Source organism: Trachurus trachurus (assembly GCF_905171665.1).
Source record: "Trachurus trachurus genome assembly, chromosome: 12".
In the NCBI taxonomy this organism is placed as follows: Eukaryota; Metazoa; Chordata; class Actinopteri; order Carangiformes; family Carangidae; genus Trachurus; species Trachurus trachurus.
This window is the reverse complement of record NC_139908.1, coordinates 19,269,273-19,293,982: the sequence shown is the minus strand read 5'-3', so window position 1 is coordinate 19,293,982 and position 24,710 is coordinate 19,269,273. Positions and strand designations below refer to the sequence as shown.

The following is a 24,710-nucleotide window of genomic DNA, read 5'->3' as shown; positions in this document are numbered from 1 at the left end:
CTTCTCTATTGCTATTCCCACAGAAACGAATGAATCACTGAGGCTTGGCATCACTGTTCCACAAAACAATATGACTTCTTTACAGCGACGTTTGTCACAGTGAATCTAAACTCCAAACTGATTAGGCTGACTCATGGGCAAGTGAGAAAATGCAGGCGTTTGTGCACAAGCTCTGCACTGACACTGATTTCCATGACATCTTATCGACTCCTGGAACCTTTTTTTTTTTAAAGATGTAACCTCCCTGCCTGTTTTGAACATGTTTCAGTATGGTATCCATCAGTTTTTTGTTTTCACTCAATTGCATCCCCTGAGGTCGTGGATGACTGCTTTCCCTCCATTTTTGCATCTCGTCATCCGTGCTAAAAAAAAAAAGTCTCTGTCAAGCTGCAATCTATTGTCTCAGGTGAGGAAAGTGACATCTGCTTAAGGCCATGAACATATTGAAAAATAAAATGTTTTGGGGCTTTCAAATAAACAAGTACTATACATATTGTTTTCGCCACAGGATCCAATTTTGGGATGGGAAATCAGCTCCAGATTTTGCACTGACCACATTTATGTTCTGCCTCTGATTTTTCAGATTATCGGAAAACCCCAGACCTGCAGAAAATCAGACAGGATTTGGTCTGTTTCAGTCTCAGCAGGTGTCGGCTTGGACCTCGAGTTTGTCTCGGATCCAGCTAACACCTCTGTCTACTATGTTAGGATTTTACCAACATTATCCTGGAGTTCCACGTCTAAGTGATTAACACTGATCCCACAATCTGCAGCCAGAGGACAAACCTCTTGTAGGACTAACAGCAGTTGCTGTTTGATGAGCTTGTACATCTCCTCCTGCACGAGCGCTGGTTGAACAGGGGTTTTAAGCTATACCTCCTTTCAACTTTGTGCCAATTAATTTCCCTCAAGATAGCAGTCTATCAAGCAGCATGGGTTCTAAGATGACAAGACCTTGATAGGCTCTGTCAGGGCCATAGGTCCACCCGCGTGTAGGGGACAGGCAGCACTCCTCGGTTCATGGTTTGCTGATTATTAGGTGGAAATGAGCAGGTTCAAAACTGCTGAGGTGATGATTGACTTTCTTGTCTTCATCTTTCCCTGGAGATCACTGATTCAGCACATGTCAATTTTTATAGGTCAATCATTGAAAGCTTATATCTTTCATTGAAGAGTGGGGTGCAGTGGCTCCACCTCCTCATGTTCCAAGGACAAAAGCTGCTCCAGGTTGACCTCGCTGAAGATCAGCAGCTTCCATAAACCGATGATGTACAAAATAAATTGGCAAAGACAAGAGCAGGAATGACTGCCACCAACCTTACTCACCAGTTCAACCTGGGAGCATCTGTCACAACCTAAATCTACCAATATCTGAACATCTTCTACTGCATTTTATAATCTACCCTTCTTAAGCTCACCCTGAGGAAACCTCACACATCATCTGCAGCCCTGCTCCCTCCGCCTTCCCTCAAGACCTGTGTGTAAATCTTACAGCTGCTGTTATTTATGGCCCCACACTCTAAACATCCACCAGGGTTTTCACCGAGCATCCTTCCTGCCTTACTACCGCATCCACACATACATGTAATATGTGCAGGTGGGTCTTCAATACAAATGTATCTTCTGTTTCTTAAAATATCTAAATTCTCTCAGCAACCATTTGATGGGTTGCCATGGAATTTGGTTGAGACATTCATGATCTCCAGATGAGGAAACCCATTGATTTAGCCAATTCATGGACTTGGACAGGTCACACTTTTCTTAAAGGGATAGTTCAACATTTTGGCAAATTGGCCCATTTGCCATAATCCACATAGTCGTAGCAGTTGGTTCGTTATCTTTGATTGTCGGTGCAAGCTATTTTTAGAACGGCGGAGCAGAGCTGCCAGCTGCTCAGAGCTACGCTACGGAAGCTAATTGGATTTCTTGGTTTCCCTCAAACTCATCAAATACACAATCCAGCAACTCCAAAACCTGCACATTTACCATATTTAACATCATAGTCAATTGATTACCACAAACATTAGTGGCATTCACTGTCTCCAGTGGATATATTCAATGACCGAGCACCATGTCACTCTTGATAGTGTGTATTTTCAATTTGTGGCATTTTAGTCTTAACAGCTGAATTGTACTATGGTTATTATCAGTAGAAGTTCCAGCTGCTTCGAAGTGTGAAAAGAAACTAATTTCAATGCTAAAATGATACGTAACATGTCATATTCAATATCAATGTGAAATGTGGTTTTCTCAGCAGAGGCTGGTTAAATTACTTACAGTAGTTTTACTTCCTGTTGTTACGTAACCTTAGTGAGTGAGTTTACCATGTTTGATGACAACTGAGAGTCAGATCTTGGAGAGCTTCCCTATCAAGCCCTCATTTCCTCTTTGCAGACTCTTCCCTCCCTGTCTCCTCCTCCCTCTCTTCCCTGTCACACTCCTTCCTGCTTTGACGCTCAGGGCCCATTGGCAATTACAAGTAATGAAGCCTCTGAGACTGTTAAATAAATCTTTTTTGATTTGTGGGGGTGGGGTTCCCTTCACCTTCCTGCCTCCTCAGTGGGTCTTTCCGTCTCAACCCGAAAACAACTTGAGGGTTTCAGCTGTAATCACAACTCTGCCTTTCAACACTTAGCATAAGATGTTGACAAAGTGTTTGGGATTTTTTTGGAAGTGTGGCTGCCTGTTAACACATCACAGAAGATTTATCTTGCTTTTAAAATAAGTTTTGGACATGTAGAAAACTAGTTCTGTCTATTTATTATTTTTTATCATAAGAAGACAGACATGATTCCTTAGCTTTTGATTACAGAACCAGAAAGCATCAGATCACTGGTTCCCCGTCTTCTCTGAATTAAACACAACCACCAATTAAAACGAATGTGTCTGCCAAACTTCTTCTGTTTTGTGGTTCTCCCACTTCTTCCTCACCGAGCTCTGCTCAAAAACAGGACGACTGCTGATCTCAGTAAAAATCCAGGTGCCACCTCAGTATTTTCTCTCCTTTCTTCTCTTCTATTCAGTCCCTCACAATCAGCAAGTGTGTCCTCAACTTCCCTCTATCCCTCTATCCAAATTCACCTGCATCTGAACCTCCTCAGAGCCCATTATAAAACCCAGTTTTGCATCCTCTCGCCCATCACCTCTCCATGAACTGCTCCGTCTAACTTCTTTACCAAAACAGTGTTTGGGAACTCATTATTCCTGACTGAAATACTGAGTGAAACCTGTTTAAATGCACCACGTACTGTAGCCTCTCCAGTTTACATTAAACATTTATAGATGGATGACAAATTAAAGAGAACATCTGAAAATGAGTAGAAAAACAAGATGACAATGCCCCAAATCCAGGGGGAAAGAGAGGTCACTGAGTAGGAAAGTGATGCTACAGCCTATACAGCCACCACACTGCAATCCAGTCTGAAACCTATGGGAGATTTTAGACAGCGAGAAAATATATTTTGGAAGAATGTTGTTCTTCCCTCTATTAGAGTTTAGAGACTCGTAGAATCAATGCCAAGCTGCACTGAGGCTGTTCTGGCAGTGTGCAGTGCCCCAACACCTTACTAAGACACTTTATGTTGGTTGTTCCTTTAATTTCTCACCCGTCTGTACATAATAATAAAAAAATCTGCTGCGCATGGGAACTTTCGGGCATAAATAAGCATCAAGTCTGGCTACAAAATGGCACCCAACCCGCATTAAAGCTGCACCCTGAATTACTCATTTAATTACTGGTTTGGGTCAGTTCCAAAATTAAGCTGAAAATTATTATTATAATTAGAAAATAACTCGGGACCAGAATCCACCTCAGGATAATCATCCTCCTTTTTCTCACCACTCCCTCCTTTATTCTCGTTTCCGTACTTCAACCCAAACCTTTCATCTGTCCATTGTTCTCACCAGAAACAGAGCGACGGCTGATCCCAGTATAAATCCAGCCACTACATCAGAACAGTGGTTTCGGTACTCCGAGACTCGATTGAGGCCGGTGAGAAAGGCTGAACAGAGCGTGCCCAAACACAGCACAGGCTTGGCCAGGCGGCTGGACTTGGTCTTGATGGTGCTGGTGATGTACATCTGGAAAAGAGGAGAGTAGAGAGATAAGATCAAACCAGAGATGTGAAAATACAAGACATAAGGTCTTGTTTCTGTGCCCCAAAGGATGAGCAGTAGCCCCAGTTCCTCTCTTTAACTAGACAAGAACAGAAGCAAGTCTCATGCAGAGCAACTGGAGGCGTTCCCACAGAAATTGAGTCAAATATTTTACCATTTCATGACAGCACAAAGCCTGCATTGCACCGCAAAACAGTTCAGGAAAGATGTCAAAAACTTACATCATGAGAGTGAAATAACTTTCCAAAACAAAGAGTTTTTTTTCCATAGAGAATAAAAGATGAATCTAATAAAGAAATCTCTTACTGGGAGTGAAAGATCCCAGCATTTAAAATCACTCATCCTATATAGTGTATGTTCTTACTTTTTGAACTTTTACCTACTCTCATGCTAACTGAGGGGCTGTACATATCAAATGATCTTTTCATCAGATATCTGTCCTTGTATCCCTTTCATTAAAATCTGCACTTCTGTCCCTCTCTTTCCTGAAGCCGAGCCTCTACAACAGGCCGATGTCAAATAGCAGCTCTTTAGAAAGTCCTTCAAAGGGCCTTTGACAGTTTTCTTAATTTGCCTGAACCCCTTACCAAGTGTCACAGCAGTGGGTTTGAATACTATTCTATCATATTTTTCTTTTAAACATCTGCTAAATTTCTTAAATTCTGTTTTCACTTCATCGTTATATATTTTTTAGGGCCGGGACTTTAACGCGTTAATTACGATTAATTAATTACACAAACATTAACGCGTTAAAGAAATTAACGCATTTTACACTTATTTTGCACCGCATAACGTTTCTCACTGGATGAGTTTCAGGTGTACTGATTACACTGGAGCACAATCATCTAACAAGCCACCGACACTGTTAAAAACATCCATGCACTGATCACTGCAAGGGAGAGAGGAGGTGAAAAGAGACAACAACACTGTTAGTCCATGAGCCAAGACCCCAAAATTGGCCTCCCGCAATCGAACGGGTGGGCAATTTCTAGTTTGTTTTTTTGACTTGGTAGACATCTCTAGTGAACAGTTTGGCATGATAACCATTGCAAACAGGTAGCTTAGTGGTGGTTATCATGTGTTGAATAGGTGGACCGGTAGAGTGGAAACTTGAAAACTGTGTATAGTGCTTGTTCGGTATTATGCTGTTTGTTGACCACTCAGTGCCTAAATCACTTCAAGGATGTTTTTCCCTTTTATCAAGACCCTACTGTAATAATAATAGACTCACCTCAGGAATATGTGAATGAAAATGTGATAAAAATTAGAACATACACATGAAATAGCCAACGTTTTTAGAGTGTTTTACTTTTCATGCAATAACAAGAACAAACAAATATTTTTTTATACAATTAAAATCAACTAAAGAGCTTGCTCCTTCTGTCACAAATAGTGTGGAGCATACTGCCAGTACAGTATTTCAAGTGTCCCTCTGTCAATGACCTACGCCTGGCCAACAGCCTGAACGAGTTCTACTGCTGCTTAGAAAGACAATGGAACAGACCTGATATCCCCCACAGCTCCGACCACCAGCCATCGATCAGCAACAGCTCCTCCAAACCTGGATCACCTACACAGCCCCACACCCAAGTGCCACCCTCCCCCACACCTCTCACACCTCTCTCCATCATAGAAATCAAATCAAATCAAAGAAGGAGAGGTGAAGAGACTGTTTAAACGGCTGAACCCATGCAAAGCTGCAGGCCCAAACTCTAGCCGTTTTCCTACTAACATCAGCGGGTCGACGCAGGTTTTTTAAATGCGGGTCGACCCGCTAACAATCGGCATTTGGCTCCTTTCCCATTGACCAAAATGAGCCGGGTCTGTCTGTCTAACCCCCGCATAAACCAGTCGCCCCACTTTCATTCGCAGTGCGAGAAACACCGTGTCATGCCCCAGCCGCCCGCCACGGAGGACAGCGAGTCTGCCGCGGCCGCCTTATGATGGACGTCCGCGGCACAACATGTCAGTTAAACAGACTGTCGCTTCTTTTTTTTCCAATCTTTTTTGGTCAGTGTTCTTTGATCTTCAAATCCCAGTCTTGAATGCAAGCAGAGCTTTGTTTTGGTAGCCTACGTGAGACGCGACTGGTGCGATGATGTGGCATCACGTAACACCCAATGTCATCACATAAATTAGCGGGTTGAGCCGGGTCTGGTGTTCCCACTGCAAGCCGATCAGAGCCGAGCCGATTGAAGGCGATTTTAACCCGCGTCGCTTGCCGAGTCATTTGACGCGGGTCGACGGGGGGGCATACATCAGTCCGACTGAAAAGTCCGACAGCTCATTTCTCCGACTACCCATTCTACAGTGTTAAGGTTAGGTTTAGGGTAAGGTTGAGGGTTAGGGCTACTTAAGTCGGAGAAATGGGAGGTCGGACTAATGGACTCAAAAATAAAGAAATGTATGGTCGGAGAAATGGGTAGTCAGACAGACGTCCCGGGTTGACGCGGGTCGGTGCGTTTGTGGGTTTAAATGGGTTTTTTGGCCAGTGGGAAAGGGGTATAAGTCTCCCCCTCCACCCTGAAGCACTGAGCCAATCAGCTGTCTTCGGTGTTCACACACATTTTTACACCTCACTGGAGAACTGTCATGTGCCAGCTTGCTTCAAGGCCTCAGCCATTGTTCCAGTTCCCAAAAAGACAAGGCTCACAGGCCTTAATGACTACAGACCCGTTGCTCTGACTTCTGTGGTCATGAAGACTTTTGAGTGCCTCGTCTTGACCCACCTTAAGGACATTACAGTTCACCTACAGAGCCAACAGATCTGTAGATGATGCTGTAAACATGGCCCTCCACTAGCACCTGGACTTCCCAGGATCCTACGCCAGGATACAGTTTGTGGACTTCAGCTCTGCCTTCAATACGATCATCCCAGCTCTGCTCCGTGACAAGCTCTCCCAGCTTAATGTGCCTGACTCCATGTGCAGGTGGATTACGGACTTCCTGACTGACAGACGGTAGTTCGTGAGGCTGGGGAAGCATGTCTCTGACACCCGGACCATCAGCACTGGATCCCCCCAAGGTTGCGTCCTTTCTCCTCTGCTGTTCTCCCTGTACACCAACAGCTGCACATCTGGACACCAGTCTGTCAAGCTCCTGAAATTTGCTGACACCACCCTCATCGGCCTCATCTCTGATGGGGACGAGTCGGCCTACAGCAGCGAGACGGACCCTCTGGTGTCATGGTGCAGCATGAACAACCTGGAGCCCAACGCTCTGAAGACAGTGGAGATGATAGTGGACTTCAGAAAGGACCAAGCTGCCGTCCCCCCTGTCATCCTCTGTGACTCTACAGCGACCCTGGTTGAGTCCTTCCTCTTCCTGGGCACCACCATCTCCCAGTAGCTCCAATGGGAGCAGAACATTATCTCCCTCACCAAGAAGCCTCAGCAGAGGATAGGCTATACTTCCTGCTGCAGCTGAAGAAGTTTCACCTCCCTGTGAAGATGCTGGTGAACTTCTACACTGCCACCACTGAATCCATCCTCACATCCTCCATGTCAGTCTGGTGTGCTGCAGCTACAGCCAGAGACAAGGCCAAACTGCAGCGTGTCATTCACTCTGCCCAGAGGGTGATCGGCTGCAGCCTCCCATCTCTTCAAGAGCTGTACATCTCCAGGACCCGGACCTCACGCCACAAGAACAGTTTCTTCCTCTCTGCAGTCAGCCTAATGAACAATGCCCCAGTTCCCCCTAAACCTATGGATGTAATATGCTATAATGTTAACTCATTGAGTGCCGCGCTCCTTTCCAAAGTGTACCGGCAATTTAGACCATTTTTGACTTTTTATGTAGAGCCATAGTGTATTCTATATTATTGCCACCAACACATACTGTAGCTCAATTGAAAGGTTTAACTTTATGCTTCAAATGACCACAAACCGTTTGTTTCTACGTGCCACCGTTCCTGAGAAAAGTCAAGCTAAACATGGCTGGGTTTCACCAAAATCCCTCCTTTTTTTCTAGAAAAGGAGATAGAGCGTCTTTTATGAAAGCTGCTCTGTTTGTGCCTGTCGCTCTTCTGACACTCGCATTTCTGGATCAAAGGGCTCGTATAAGATAAATATATACAACAATTGTTGTTCTATTCACAAAACCACCATCGGGGGCGGGGGGGCGCCACTAAACAACAATAACACAGACGCACCGTGCCGTGTCACAGCCTCTAGCCGCGGAACGTGAGGGTCTGTCGGCCACAGCGCCTCGGGAAGACTGGTCCCGCCGGTGGTCGCGGTCCTTCTGTGGTACGGGTCGGTGATGCCGGTCTGCTTTGGCCCAGAGACCATCAGATTTTACCGCGGGAGGACTTTGGGGAGGACACGGTGTTGCTCCAGATGAAGACCGGGCGGGACAGTCGGCTGAGAGCTTCCTGTTTCTGCTCCGAGCTGCTGCTGCAGCCTCGCGGGTGAGAGCAGAGCAGCAGCGCAGGTGAGAGCAGAGCAGCTGCTGCATCTGCATGCAGAACTCCTTTTGCAAAAGCCGAGTTATGATAAAAACTTCCAGATCATGAGCTGTCATGTGACTTTGATCGTCATCTATTTCAGTTCTCCTCGTCATAGAGTCCCCAAATTTACATATAATGTGTATTAAAGTGTCTATTTTCATAATTTAAAAAAAAGGCAAAAAACGAAAAATCTCGTTTTTGGCACTCAACGCATGCGAACGAAAAACGAGTAATTACGTGGTTGGCACTCAATGAGTTAATGTCATCTTTACTCACTACATCTTAGCCTTCTTAACCTTGGATGTATATATAAACATTAAAAATGTTCCCTGTATAATGTGATTTCACAAAAGTCCTCTGCTACTTCCTGCTAACAGCAGTATTAAAGCCGATTTTCCCCCTCGCTCCCTCATGCACCCAGTGGAATTAGCGCCAACTAGTGGTGCAAACAAATATTATCTGCAGGGCCTTTCTGCAACTGCAAAGGCGCTCTAAATCATCAGTAGTGGCACACAAATTATGAAATGTGCAACATCGGAGAATGGCCATAATTGGTGTATATGGCATTTTTATGGTCAAAATAGTGAATGCATGATAAATATTGTTAAGCTACTCTTGTGCGAAGGTTATCATACCAATTAATAATCTGGACATATATAGGAATAATAAAATAGCAACAAGAATTTGCCCACCCTTTCGATTGCGATTGGTGGTCTGGCTCATGGACTATGTTACCTGTTGTATACTGGCCTCAGGCTGTACCATCGCTAAGAAACCAGTGAGTAACGAGTTAAAGCTATGGTCTACAATTTGGAGCATTGGTAATTATTATTTACATCGTTTATACAGCGATTATGGTCCTGTGGTCAGATACACGCGGCCCTGCTGAGCCGCAGCCTGAGCGGGTCTCTCTGCACTGCGGCGCCGCGGAACTCCAGGCCCCGGTCTTTCTGCTCCTCTCCCCCAGACACAGCACCCTGTGGCCGGTCACCCAGCGCGAGGAGTCTCCCTGTAGCATGACGCTGTGCTAATAGCTGCTAATGGCGGCGCTGCTCGTACCAGCGGTCGCCGCGGTCCTGTTGCCAGGGACGGCGACGACGGCAACTGGCTCCGCCTCGTTACCGGCAGCTGGTGCACACTGCACAGCGGCGGCATCGGGACTGGCGCCGCCGCTATTACAGCTTGGACGCACTAGACGCGGAACCGAAGCGCAGCGCCCTGGAGCGGAGGGAGTTTCAGTTCGGCGCACATGTTAACAGGTCTGCCTGGCCGCACATCTCGCGCTGTGGAGCGCAGTGCGCGCGCCTGGAGCGCTTCAGTTCGGTTCATTTCTATTTTTCGCGCGAGCCGCGCGCGCCGAGAGCGCCGTCTGTCAAGCTGGACAGACGTGGTCGTACCAGACAGGAAGTTGGGCACAGAAAAGGCGAGAGAATCCGGTCAATTTTCAAAATAAAATAATTAAATGATGATTAATTAAGTTGTTGCTTGTCCATCTATACATATTTGACCGTTGCGTCTGCACATGAGACACACAGACACATGTTTAAAATGACGTGTGTGTGGAAAACCGAGTGAATACGAGTATGAACGACTGCAGTCGATGTCTGACCGGCGCGGAGAGAGGAGGAGAAGTACGCTCCTAGTGCGACCACCCAAGCGCCCGAGAAGCCGCGCGCAGTGCGCGCGCCCAGCTTCCGCGTGCAGTGCGTCCAAGGGGTTAGTAGGCTAGCGCCGAGCACAGCCTCATGCTACAGGGAGACTCTTGGCGCTGGGTGACCGAGGACAGGGTCCTGTGTCTGGGGGAGAGGAGCAGGAAGAGTCGGGGCCTGGAGCTCTGCGGCGCCACGGTGCAGAGACCCGCTCAGGCTGCTGCAGCAGCGGTGCTGAGTTCATGTTGAACAGGTAATCTTTGGTTTTATTGTGGAAGTTGTGACTGTGAATATGACATTTTACTCCACATTCAGTTTCTGCAGGCAGCAGCAGGCTTGTTGCTTGCGCGCTCTGCTCTGGGAAGGGAGGGCGTGTTTTAAAAAAAAAAAAAAAAAAAAAAAAAAAAGCGCTCGTCGCGGGGAAGCTGAGAACAGCGGAGTTTCCTTTGCTGCAGTTGAACAGCTGATATGTGGTCAAGACCTAGCTACAGACCTGTCAGTGTTTCATGGTGCATAACGCCGGGTTCACACCGGACGCCGAAGCGCCGCGAAGCGGAGCGGCCGCGGAAATCGCGCGCGAGCCGCGTCCCTCCAGTTCACACCAGACGCTGATTTCTCCGCGGCGGTCGCGAGCGCCTCTGCTCCTCAGCTGTTGTTTACTCACATTCAGAGCTGTGTTTTTTACATCATGGATAAGTAAATAACCTCATATAATTATAACACCATGTGCTGTGGGTCACACAACTCCCTGTACTTCACTTCCAAGATTAATTTCACGTCCTCCTTTTTTTTTCCCACTTTACAACAACTCGTCTCTGCCTCTCTCTCTCTCTTTCCCTGTTTGTTTGTGTGTTTTGACCCCCCCTCCTCCTCCCTGCAGCCAGCCCAGTCCGTGTCTCCCTATCCTGTGTGTGTGTTTTCATCTCTCTCGCTCTCTGTTGAGAGTCTGACAAATATAAATACGGTCGCATTTGTCAATCGCTGTATTTTATTTTGAAAAGTGTTTTATTTTGAAAATTGACCGGATTCTCTCGTTGTTTCATGTGTGACTTCCTGCCAAGATTGACGCGATTGCTCGCGGCTCGCGCACAAAATAGAGCAGACGCCGAAACTGGCGCTCCACGGCGCGAGCCGACCGCGGAGGACCGCGACGCTCCGCGTCTAGTCTGAACTACAACACCAGTTAACGAGGGCGCCGAATGGAAGCGGACTCCGCTCCGCGGCCATTCGCGGCGCTTCGGCGTCCAGTGTGAACCCGGCGTAAGACTTCACCCTCAGAGCTGTCTGTCTTCAGACTGTCCTGACCTGTCCCTGAACATCACACAGAGACAACATGGAGCTGTGTGATTGGTTACTGAGTTTTATTAATGTTTACATCAGGCTGAGTTCAACAAATCAGTTTATGCTACTGTGATTTATGTAGCCTAATTAAATACTACAGTAATCATCATAGTGTATTGGCAGGAAAGACCATTTAATCTGTATGTATCAAATATTAATAATGAATTAATTGATAATTTGCATCCCTAGTCTGTTGGTCTTGGTTAAGTACCACCTTGAAAAAAAAACAATGTTTTGTTGCTTAAGCTTATGTATTCAGTCATTCAATGGTATACTAAAATCCATGTGGAAAAAAAAGCTCAGGTCAAATATTTATATGCGATTAAAATGCGATTAATTGCGATTAATTAATTACAAAGCCTCTGATTAATTCGATTAATTTTTTTAATCGAGTCCCGGCCCTAATATTTTTGAATAAAAGGGTTAGGTAAAGGTGTTTTTTTCTATTTTACCATAAAGTTGCAGCATGACTAAAGGTGAAAATGCACCTTCTGAATGAACTGCATTCTTCCACCAAAAAATCTCAGGAGATATGAATCCCCTCCCTCCCTTGCCAGTTCCTCCACCAAAGAACCAAAGGTGCTATGTTGCACCTCTTTAGAGCAAATAATCCGTTTAACTCAGCTCCTTTGTCAAACTGCAGATCTAGTGTATAATTTTAATCAGCCCAGGCTAAAAGGATCTATTCTTGTGATTGTTTGGGCATGATTTTTTTTTAAACATTCTATTATTTGTTTCCACCAAGATGTAAAATAAATACCATTCAGTCCCAAATGAGTAACTCTGGTGCCACAAGTACATTCGATAGTGATTTTTAATTAACTGTGCTTCGGCTGTGTTGAAGAAAATCTATCCAGAAATCTGGTGGAGGAATTGCAGCATTTGTTTTGGTCCACATTCTATTGTGGGGCACTGATTTAAACAAACAGAAATAAATCTACAACAACAACAAAGGAAAGAATTGTCGGTTCAGTAAGCTCAGTAAGTACCTACAGTACGTCACAAAGGGAGGCTGAATGGTAATTGAATAAAACCCAGAGGTGAGTATACCAGGAAAGTCTTTGTTCAAATGAGCAGTGCTCAAGAGGTAAATAATTAATTAGAGGGTTGGGTTCGAATCCCGCTCTCTCCCAGTCGCTGTCGTAGTGTCTCTGGAACGACACCTTACCCACCTTGCCTTGTGTGAATGCAGCTGTGGCTATAGACGTAGCATACACCACTGGTGTGAATGTGTATAAACGAATTTACTTTCTGTAACGCGCTTTGGGTATCGGGTATCAATAAAAAAATATTATTATTAAATTATACTGCAGCTATTGTTGTTGTAAACTTCATTCACCAATAACACAAACTGAGATTTGCAGCAAAGAAGCATCTACACACGATTTAGGTTGTGTCTTTTGGTGCAGAAGCTAAATAGATCTCAGCAGTTCAGAAGAACTGATACTGTGGTCTTGAATATCTTCCTTTATACAGTTTAATGTATGGCATTTTCAAAATAATACAAGTTTGCAGCAACACAGAGAAGAGTTCCTGAAATTTAAATATATTCAGCTTTGCATTCTTGTAACATTGTTGGACTCACAGAGTACAAAGAAAGGATATTAAAATAGATGCAGCAGAGATAGAGATGATGTGTTTTATATTCCTTGTCAAAATCTGGCACCAACATTACTTACAATGCAACTTGACCATTGACATTTGGGCTTGGCTGTGTTATACAAATAGCAGCTAATGTAGCCTCCAGCTACCAGCCTCAGCGACGAGGAGGAGGCTACAGAGGTCCGGTAAACTCACTTCTTACTGACTCCACAGCCCCCAGATTGTGCTCCTTGTCAAATTTGTAGTCTTCACATCCAACCGACGCTGACTCAAGTGGCTAATTTTTCACACAGTGTATCAGATGTTGCGCAACTCCTACTGAAACCACAAAAAGCTTTTCACAACTTTTTTAGCAGTCCTCCCCAGATAACCTGGACACGGACTTTGATGTTTCAAATCAGTGAAATTGCTCTTGATCTCTTCTGATAACATGGACGGTGAACTATACTGTACACCAGTCAGCATTAGCAACAACATTAAAGTAGGTAACTGTTGTTATCGCTGTGGCTGACTGGTGCGTATCCACGGACTGTTTGAAGAGTTCATTTGGAATAGTTTTTAATTGGATTTTTAAAAATTAATTTGTAGTTTCAATTATTTTCCACCAGTCAATGGCTTTTAAAAGGTACCGGTACACAGATGAGTCACAAGGTTAATTCCTGTCACCTATTTTTATGTTGTGACTAATCAGTGTATGTCGAAACAATACAGTATATAGGCCAATGAGTAATGAGCTGTTCTAAAGTCTACAAGGGAAAGCAAATGAATTAGCAAAAAAAGAAGAGAGAGAGATGATTTTTAAGGGGTTATTCTTATCTTTCACTATTGCTACATAGCCACCTAAGCATTAAACGTCAGGTCTAGAAAAAAGAAGTTTAGAGGAAGTAGGTTCTGTAAAAAAACAAAAAAACAAACAAGATCAATAACTCTTGTTTAGTTTGTCACTTTCCGATACCGAGTCACTGTCCGCCCTGTTGTACCTGAAAAAGTAGCACTGCTCAGAGGATGTATCAAAACCCTTTTGATTTGTAAGCATATTCACGATTGAAGCTCTTGAACTCAAGACTGGTGAGTCAAGAGCTGGTAATGCTAACACTGGCTATTTAGCAGTAGCACAATGTGCAGATGGCTTACAAAGAAAACACCATGAGAAAGCGAGTTAGCTTCATGTCAGGTGACCACATCCTGATCCTTTCAATTAAATAGTAATCAGACTTGTTAAACTCCATCCACAAGTTGAATGATTTCTAAAACAAACTTCATGATAGAGCAAGTCTGTTGTTCTCACCGTCAGGTAAACAGCCGAGTAAACACTCAGCGAGGCGTCCTTGGATGGGAACGACCGGCGGGCGTTCTCCACCACGACAGGGTTCCCGGTGCAGATGTTGCCGTTGACGATAAACTGATGATTAAAGCGACACTCTGTGCCAGTGTAGTTGGGCTTGCAGACAGACAGGAAGTAGGGCGAGAGACCGCCCGTCACCACCTGGCCCGCGTTGACGAAGATGTCTGTAGCGAACAGACCGAATGCAAACACACCTGTAGCAAACAGAGACAGACACAGCACTATGAGAACTAGCATGAAAGTTTTTGTTTTTTTTAAACTGTAAAGAAAAATTTACAAAAGCTCTGCCATATCTTGATAGTAACATTATCATGATCTAGAATAATATATATATATGAATATACTGTATATAGGCCTATATATGATGCTATTGGTCAAATTGTATCTTCAAATACAAGTGTAGGGATGTGGAGACAGTCTGTAATATTATCTCAGCTGGGATATTAACACATTATCAAAATTCAATACCAATGCCTGTGTGTTGCAAGACCCCTTCAGTAATTAACACAAACACAAAGTCTTAAAGGCCTCACCCACTCACATATCCACCTTACATCATGATGAAACCACCTTCTATCTTGGGTTAAATTGGCCTGTGACTGTCTGGCTCCCAGTGCTTGCACATAAGCTCCCTACTGCCATTAGACGGAGCTATGCCCAGAATGTAATGTTAATATTTCATACATCACTTAAATATTTTTATGGGTAAGTGGGTATTAAAGTCACTACAGATGACTCTTGTATGGTCAAACGTACTGTAGGAGCTGAGTTGTATTGATTCTGTACTATTACAGATAACTTTACTGCATGTTTTCCATCATAAAATAGGTTTTTGTTGTTTGGATTTTGTCTGTTTTGCAGCATGTATGACTCAAACTGAAATATTGGATTTAAATGAAGTTAAACTGGAAAGAAAGGGGGGAAAAAAAGAACGAGCGGACAACAGGCAGGGAAAGAAACATAAACACAGGAAAAACAGCATCTAATATGAATGATTGCACTGACACTTTGAGTGCACCAACCCTGACCAGTGTCTGCGTCTGCATTCCTTTTGCTGTGAAATATGACTGTTGATTATCTGGCCTGCTTAGCCATGAAATTACTCTGCTTTGTATTCTCATCCAAAAGAGGGGTGGGTGCAGAGGGCCGGGGCGTAGGGGGGGTGGGAGGGTCTGGGCGCCTGTGAGGGGGCACAGGGACATGATTGTGTGAAGGGCAATGCGGGAAATAGAGAAGAGAGGGGGGAATTAGGGTGAGCTGGGAGGGGAGCCATAGAGCGGGAAACGAAAAGCCTCGGTGATCCTACAAATTTGAGAGATTGTTCGGGAACAGACGGAAATATAAATCATCTGAATTGCCTAATGAATTTCTGATGAGTGTTCCATAAACTGCAGGGGTTACTTAAAAATGAACAATACAATTCCGATTATGCCAGAAAGCGACCACCTTTACTGGAACAATCAAAGGGGGTCTGTCAGTTTGCCCAGTTATATTCAAGCTTTGTGGCCGTAAAGTAATTGCACTTCAAAGAATCTACCTGGAGGGCTTGTTACCGCATAAAGAAAAGTGATCCAGGTGTGGAAAAGAAAAAAAAAACATACCTGTAACTGTGCTGGAGTGTAGCTTTGTTGTATGAATGAAAATCTGTCTATGCAGAACCTATACAGTAGATAACCCAACAAGTTTAAAGATTCTTAAAAAAAAAAAATCTATTATGTTATTAAAAATCCAAAACCAGCAAGTTTACCTCATTTAAACAAAAACATCTAGTGTGGTCAGCCAGTCAGACCAGTCCAACCAGGATGGTTCGGGGCTGAAAATGGATCCAACATGGAAGTGTGGAAAAAAAACAAAAGCAGTTGTTGGAATGACCACTTGTAGCTTGGTCCAAAACTAACCTAACAAATCCACCCTCTTTGTCTTCCATGTTAAAATGCCCAAATGTTTACGGTATTGGTCTTTACAGCTCAAATGTCCTCCTCCACGACCACTGCATGTGGTGTGAATTGTGATACAACTTGCCCATTTAAATTCTATTATAGTTTAAGTTCTGCATAATAGAGGGTTTTTTGCCAAAAACCAGCATTCACATTCATGTCTCTGCTCTCTCCCCCTTTCCCATTTTTGGATAACCTGAGAGTTGGGGGCGGAGTCAGGCACTGCCAAGAAGACAACAGTGAGCAGCTCACTGTGAGCTCCAAAACCGCCCTTCAGAGACCTGTGGGTGACCTACATCCATCTTTATTTACAGTCTACGGATACAACCAGTGCCAATTAAGCCACACATGTCAAGCGTAGGCCCAAGAGAAATACACAACAGCCTATCATGTGCGTGACTGGCGGTGTGAAGTGATTTTATTTACACTTGAGGACTGTGGTGTTTGCAGCTGCTGTCAGACCATGCTCGATGTGGTAAACATCATTAAAAGAATGCCTGCTGAATACTATAATGACATTGATTCAAATGTATTTGACTCAAATTTTCTATCCATGACTCTGTGTGAGGATGATCAAAGTTTAAGTTTGGGCGTTTAACATTCGAAAACTGTGCTCCGTCAGGGCTGTGTGGTTTCATCAGGTTTGATTGAACGTAGCCTGCCATATAAGAACAAGCAAACAACTGCACAACTGTCATGACATAGCGATTCAAATGATGCTTAGTTCTCGCCGCCTTTGGCAGAACATTTTGTGTTCTTGCGCTCTATACGACCAAATCTATCATCATAAGAACCTGACTGAGAAAATGGATTTTCACACAGCGGCAGGATCTGGAGCCCATCACCACGTCAGGATACACCACCGTCCTATTTCCTAGTGTCAATGAGCATCAGTGCCTCAGAAAAGCAGCAAATGTATCACATTTGCTCCACAAGATCAGATCCCCAGATCCCATACCTTCAACTCTTTCTGTCTGCCTGGCACGTCAGGGGTGTGATACGTGCATCAAATGTGACACAGCCAGTATATGCTGCACCTTTTTCTCAAGTAATGAACTTTAAGATCAAAGCTGTTAAGTGTGTGTCAGGTGTAAACTGTGGTTTACATGCATGGGCACCTGTAAGACGGACTGATTGGGGCTGGGCAGGCAGCAGCTGTACTGACGTGTGAAAGAATAAAAGTGCAAACGTGTCTGTGATGGTCTTTAAAATATGCTGCTGCCAACCGATGACCCACTTTATTTCTCATTTTTCATCCCTGTCACCTCATCCGTCACCGCCGTGCATCCACCTGTGTCTGACAACAGGGAGACGGCTGATCCCATTGACTAGCATGTAATTCAGAGGTCACTGGTACTGTGTTTGCTTGATGACCGTGTTGGTTCTAAACTGCTCGCTCCCTCTCTTCTCCTTTTTTTTTTTTATAAGGATTACGCCAGAAGTGTTTGGAATGTGAACAAACTAATCTTCAACACCAAATCCTAAAGCTCTGAATCGACAGAGCTACTGTTGGATTCAGTGGCTTTTTTGCATTGGAGCTCCCCTCACAGGTGACTGACAGCACTCACATACAACTGTCAGCTCAGCCATGCTATACACAGCATGCTGCTTCCTGATTAAAAGCTTACTGAAAGACTGTGAAAGTCACACACAAACGAGTCTGATGTTGCAGATGCACGGGTGCCTGAGCTATTAACCCGCTTGCTTAAAGAGTGTTGTGCTAAAATAAACAGCAGAAGACTGAATCCCAAACCCAATATAATCCGAAACCGAGCAGCAGAAAGTCAAAATCAACACCTTGACGTGCCGGCGATGTGACCGCCGAGGTGCCTATTTGAATAATGATGTGATCTCTTTGCTACAAAACAAAACAAACTACGCAGCTGGTGAGTGTGAGTCTTTGGACTGAGCTGAGTGAAATGATCTGAATCAGTGAAATGATCCATCAATTTACTTGGTTTTGCTCCAGTGCAGCTGCACTGAGGTGATGCACCAGGCAAACACTGGGGGAGGCTTTACAGGATCAAAAAATATTTGCACCTTCCATCAGATCAGTCACAATCTTCATGTAAGTAACAGGCTGAACGTGAAGGGTCATCGAGCAAAGCCTGCAGATGACATGAGGTATGAGGAGATCAAGTGGCAGATTTAGTTTCTCCTATGGTCAGGGATTCACCATGTTCTCTATGAAATGAAATATTGCAACTCCACGTCCTAACCCTGCACTTCCAAACTTAATTCAATTAATATTTTTCTCTTTGAATTATATAAAATATTATATAAATTACATAAAATGTATATAAATATCAGTGTATCCAACAAAATTGAACTGGAAAACTTAACTTACTTGTATTTTACTACAGCTGTTTTTGGAGATAGGAACCCACTTCCTGAGGGATGTCCCACTGAGTATTGTAAACCTAACTAATAGGCACTGAACGTACTGTACTTCTGTGGTTGTAACAAATGCAAAAAGAAAACGTATTCTTTTTTATAACAGTGTCATTAGGCAAATGGCACAGAGAGAACGGAGGTGGCCACAGACAGACAGACAGACAGACAGGGAGGTCAGGGACAGTCAATCAGTCTGCAGTCTCAGTTAAAGTTTGTTCAGCTTTAGTTTATCAGTGTTTTTTTTTAAGTAGCCTAATAAGCCTTTCCACTATTTCCACTTCACGCAATTACACAGGGGTTAAAGTGGACTTAAACGATCCAGAACGGCACTGACACCTTTGATTAATAAGTAAATAAATCTGAGTGTAAACAGAGTGAGAGAGAGGAGCAGACACACACACACACTGGGGGAGATCAGCACACGGGCCAGGGGGATGATGGATGATTTCAACACTGCTGCAACAGAAGCAACTTATCCAGGAACACATAGGTCACACAACCTAGACATTATAAATATATGCGATCATAGTGCAAATGAGGAGAGTTGCTTGTCAAAAGACACATGTATATGTGGTTAATGTAATGTTTCAGAGTTGTCAGGATAAAGATGAACAGTCTCGGGTAGTTTGGGGACTCTGAGGTGAAAACCTTCTTACCTATGAAGCGTATGATGCGCCGGATAAGAGGGTTGAGGTAACAACAGTCTCCTGTCACGATGGTTTTCTCCTGGGCCAGGAGAGCTTCCCTCGTCGACTTCATCACATACATGGACACCTCTCCAATGAAAATCTACACACAAGAGAGGGACGGAAAAATCAGCAAATAAAAAATATGAACAGAGGCAACAAAAGAAACACATACAGAGGAGGAAGGAGAGGGGGAAAAAAAGACACCCCATTATAGGGTGGAGGAAACATTTCGCCACTGTCTGGCCTGTGTACATAAACCACTGTGTCTTAATGCAGCCTTTCTTCAGCTCCATTATAGTGTGGACATTACATCAGCTCTAATGGAAAAACTGCTGCTGGACACACAGAATGAAACTCGTTCCCAGCTGCCTTGGGTGATGCAGGCTGCCACCAAAAAAAAAAAAAAACATGTGTGTGTTTATGACAGAGTGAGTGTGTGTGTGCACACATCTGGTTTTTGCCTTTGGTATGTATGCGTGTGTGTTTGTGTTCACAAAAAGAGTTTGTTTTGTGCCCCAGGACAGGTAACAAAACTCCTGTGTTTCCCTCCCTTGTGAAGTTTTTTCATGTTTTTTTTTTTTTTTCATTCTCATGAATGCAACTCTACCCTATTTATTTCTTTGTGAGTACCAGCAGTGAGAACAACCAATGTTGTGATGTTTTTTTTTTTGGGGGGGGGGGTCTGACAGCACTCACATAAAATGGGCATGGGCATGTTTTTAAAGCTTTGCACTAGATCCATTCCTGTCTGGATTTGTCAGCATGACGAAGGCTGAATTAATATTTTCAAACACTTTTTTTCCCCTCTTCCTCTGGATGATGACTGACATAAAGCATGCAAATACTGAATCAAACTATCATCAAATGCAGGATGACAGATAATCCATATTTTGATGTATAATGACCCAGAAACATCTGTCTTCAAATGCAAAAGGCTTTTTTATCTTCAAATACAGTGTAACAGTAAAAAAGAAAATAACGGCAACTTGTAGCATGAGATTGGGTGCGGCTGGGGCCGGTCTGAGCATCACGACCACACACTTTCCCTACAGGCTGTGAATCCTGGGTTGTTTAAAGGAAAACCCACCGCCTAAATGCAAACAAAATTATTCATTACTCTTCTTTAGGTCTCATGTGAGTAACAGTCAACAAATTATTTAGGTTGATTTTTTCTTCTTGTTTCACACATATGCAAATACAGCAGTCCACCATGTCACACAGACATATGCGATGCTGCATCTGAAACCTTCATCTCTGGTAAATAAACAAAATTCAAATTTGTTAGCAATCACTTCATTTCCATCCAGCTCCTTGAAACTCTGCTAATCAGTGAGTCACTTCCTGAATGATACTTCTTTTTTTTTCTCTAAACGATGACATTAACATTTTGGAGCATCTATAGCCACCGCCTCAAGGTATTTGTCTCACTAGAGTCTGCCTCGACGGTGAAAAGGTTAGTTACCGCTGACTGATCGCCTCGTTTCAACTCGTGTTAACACCCCGCCCTCCTGTCTACAAATGTCATGAAAAGTGACTGGAAACAAATGTGCCATGTTCGAAAAGTGAGAAACAACGTGGCATTCAGCTGACGCAGAGATGTCTGAGCTGAAAATGAAAAGGTTAAACAAACAGACGTGAAAAAGAACATGCAAATCTTTCACAGGATGTCTCATTAGTAACAGAACTTCTGTTGGAACTCAAACCCAAAAAAACAAACTTCTAGTTCATGTATAATTTAAATAACACTGCCCTATCCACCACTGTAACATAGGAGCTCAGGTTCACAAGCCCATTGAAAGTCTATATAACACCTTACCTGTTGCCTACAGTATTTAAATTAAGCATTCTAAATGCATTTCACCCCTTTTTCTTTTTTGTAGTTACATATTAGATGTGAGTGCTGAACACTGTGGAGGACCATAAATGATTCATGGTGCAGTTTGTTCCACCGTACTGACGGCCAAAAGTGGAGAATTTTCAATCAGAAAAAAAAATCAAGTGCGTAGCCTGAGGCAGCGAGAAACTTCTATTGATTGTAGTGGTTTAGAAACTGTTTATATTGTTTGATAAGATTTTCAAATTCTAATAAAAACAAATCTTCACTGTAGGAGTTGAGCATTCGTTAGGAAATATGCAATAACCAGCAAAAGCTGCCAAACAGATCATACAACTATACGATCAGAGCTGTGGAGGGAATAATTCATTTCTTTCCCCGCTCCCGACATTTCTTAATTATTATTAATTCATAATCAATCCAGTTATCGTTGTGGGAGTTCCACTACAAACTACATCAATACATTATAAAGAATCAGACAAAGGTTTCTGAAGGCCATTTTATTTTCATTGATGATTTGCTGATGACAAATGCTCATTACAAGTTCCTTAAGCTTGATGAGACATTACCAAACCTCTTGCTCTGATCCAAATATATTTAATCCATAACTAGATAAAAGAATAACATATAGAATTTTACTTCTTTTAATTTTACTTTTTTCTTTTTATTTTGATTAACCCCGTAAAATCCACTGGCCAATGCATTTGAAGCACTGCAATCCACAGGCAGGTGAGTTTTAAGGGGTTAATATTATCATAATCTTCCTGACAAAACAAACAAAAATTTTAAACTGAATATTTATACCAATGTAATGTGCATATTTATGGAACATTTTTGCACCTCTCAGCTCATTGTTTTGCTCTTCCACAACAATGTTTCCTGTTTGGTTGAGTCTCTCTGTATTAATCAAGATCAGAGATCATCAAACAGTGAAAAAAACAAAAAAACACTTGGAGACAATGAGGGGACATGGAGCAACGTGCAGAGACCGAACAAGGAGCTGTAAGGGTGAATCCTGCAACTGCACCCATAAAGAAGCCAGATGAAGCTAAATGCTGCTTTGTGTTTGCTGGATGTGTAAACACGCTGTTTGCTAACTCATCAACTTTATAAAGGGTATAATATGTAAAGTTGTTGTGTTTACAGCTTGTTGTGCTGACCCTGAACAAAAAACAATTAAAGCTATTTTAATTTATTTTTAATGAGCTGATAATTCTCAGTATTGCTACTGTACCAAGATACATAAAATGTTGTAGAATTATTCATCAAGCAGCTAAATTAGTTTTTTTTTTTTTGTTCTTTTAAAGCATTGGAGTTGCATGTTTCTTATTTAGGTTACTACACTGATGTTGTTCAGATGTTATAGGAAGTTTATGAGTGACTGTAGTAGCTGACATTAGGCAGCCAGTTGTTTCTGTTGGAAGCACACTCGAGTGGAACAGCGTCATGCTTTCATTCCCTTGGCTCTGAGGGCGGAGGGTGACTGATGCCTTGTCAGCGGCTGAGCAGGTTTATGGGCCGACGGACGGGTACGACCCATCTAACCTCCACAGCCTCCCAATGGTCCGGCCATGTGGAACAATCTGCATAAATTACTGCCTCCCTGCTAATTGGCCAACATCCCAGCCTTGTCATCATTAATTCTAACCGGCCACCTCGCTGGTTTATGACGCATGCGGAGATGGAGCGATATACAGTGTCAAGCATAACCTCAGCACCTGACACAGCACTATCAAAGGGCACAATTAAATAGTTGGGGATGGCACACAGATGGATAAAGAGACTGCGAACCACAAAGGCCACATTCTGTATATCCAGGGGAGAGAAATGGATGGATGGAAGTTTGGGAAATGACCGGCAGTGTTGAACCCAACTTTAACAGCTGACACAGCACACTGCAAGGAGGAAGTGTGTGATCAGGGGAAAGCAAGATTAAGGAAAAAAAGTTTTAATCTTAAAAGGATTTAATGAGTTTTATGTAAAACTACGTCACCATAAGAAACAAAAGAAAATAAAAGCAGAAAGGCAGGAACCAGACTTGAGCTTTAATTTTCTGAAAGTAAACTAATTTTATTTACATAATTTTGTACATTGAAACTCACTCTTAAATTAGTTTATTAAGTTAAGTTGTAGTTTTCTTTGATTCCTCCTATTTATTATTTATTTTGTGGAGTAATCAGTGCAGAAAGAGTCTTGTCACAACTGCACACAGATGCACTCTCGCCAAATCAGCTGGAAATAATATCGTCTGTCACATTTCCCGGCCAATCGGAGCACTCTTCCAGATTTTAAACCAATTTATTCTATTTCGCAGAGTGTGTGTCAAAGCGCGTGCATGTTTGTGCGTGTGTGTGTGTGCAGGTGGACCGCTGATGCATCTCCCCACCAATTAGTTACGGTGAAGGGAACGCGAGCAACAGGATGCGTTTTATTTGTTCAATAAAAGTAGCAATAATTCAGGGCTTACTTCTCCATAACAGGCCAGTAACGGCACTCGCTGTTTAGAGCCGGGGAGCAGGGGAACCAAATGTCCCAGATAATAAACAAGTGAGAGAGGAGGCAGCAGAACAGTGATATCTCATTACAAATAAAATGGGTGGCGTGCGTCCAGGAATGACACATCTTTACAGTAGCAATCACCTCCGTGATTAAGTGCCTCCGGAAATCACAATAGAAAAAAGAAGCTGTCTATTCAGGAAGATGTTTAAAGCTGCGATATGGAAATGAAACACATACGCTACACCGCTAAAAGCCTCCTCACTGCACTTTGCGGTCTATAAATTCTGACTAAACTTTTGGATTTGCAGCAGATGACGGGTAGCCGCTTGACACACATCTGAAAGAATAATGATGGCGAGATATCGAAACGTACATTAAAGTACAAGAAACTCCACTGATGTAGAGGCCATTAAAGGTGTGAGTAAAACTGTTGTCCTATCTGCTGGAAAAAGTACAGCTATTTGAAATGAATGTGAGCACGGTTTCCCATAAAACAGAATGAGAGGATGACTTTATCTCTGCAGTTTTGTGACTTATTATTTTCTTACAGGAGATAATATGACTGTGACATGTTGTAACACAATCATTAAATGTTAGAGAGTTAGAGAGCTCAACACGGCACGCATATGAATTTTCACCGATTTGCGCACCACCTCGGGAAAGAAAGCTGTAAAAAAGAAAAAACAAAAATGGGAAACATCACCAGTTGCAGCACAACAAAACATCCTAAACACAAACACAGAAATTCACTGTACTAGCAAACGGTGTAGAAAAATGAGCTAAAAACATCATCTTGAGGTATTACTGAAATATTATTACAAACATATAAAGTGTTTATTGTGTAGACTAGGATAACA

The 24,710-nt window shown here is 43.1% G+C and overlaps 1 protein-coding gene across 1 annotated transcript in view; it reads right to left on the bottom strand.

The window, feature by feature from the left end:
- The window catches only part of plppr1 (phospholipid phosphatase related 1), a gene marked incomplete at its 3' end in the record, with an annotated part of 58,118 nt that overhangs the window by 1,879 nt on the left and 31,529 nt on the right, over positions 1-24,710 (bottom strand). The window contains exons 4-6 of the mRNA XM_083983295.1: positions 19,488-19,620; positions 14,444-14,694; positions 3,904-4,080 (exon numbers count right to left, since the gene is read on the bottom strand). Coding sequence (XP_083839421.1) covers positions 3,904-4,080; positions 14,444-14,694; positions 19,488-19,620 — 561 coding nt within the window. The remainder of the gene's footprint in view (positions 1-3,903; positions 4,081-14,443; positions 14,695-19,487; positions 19,621-24,710) is intronic.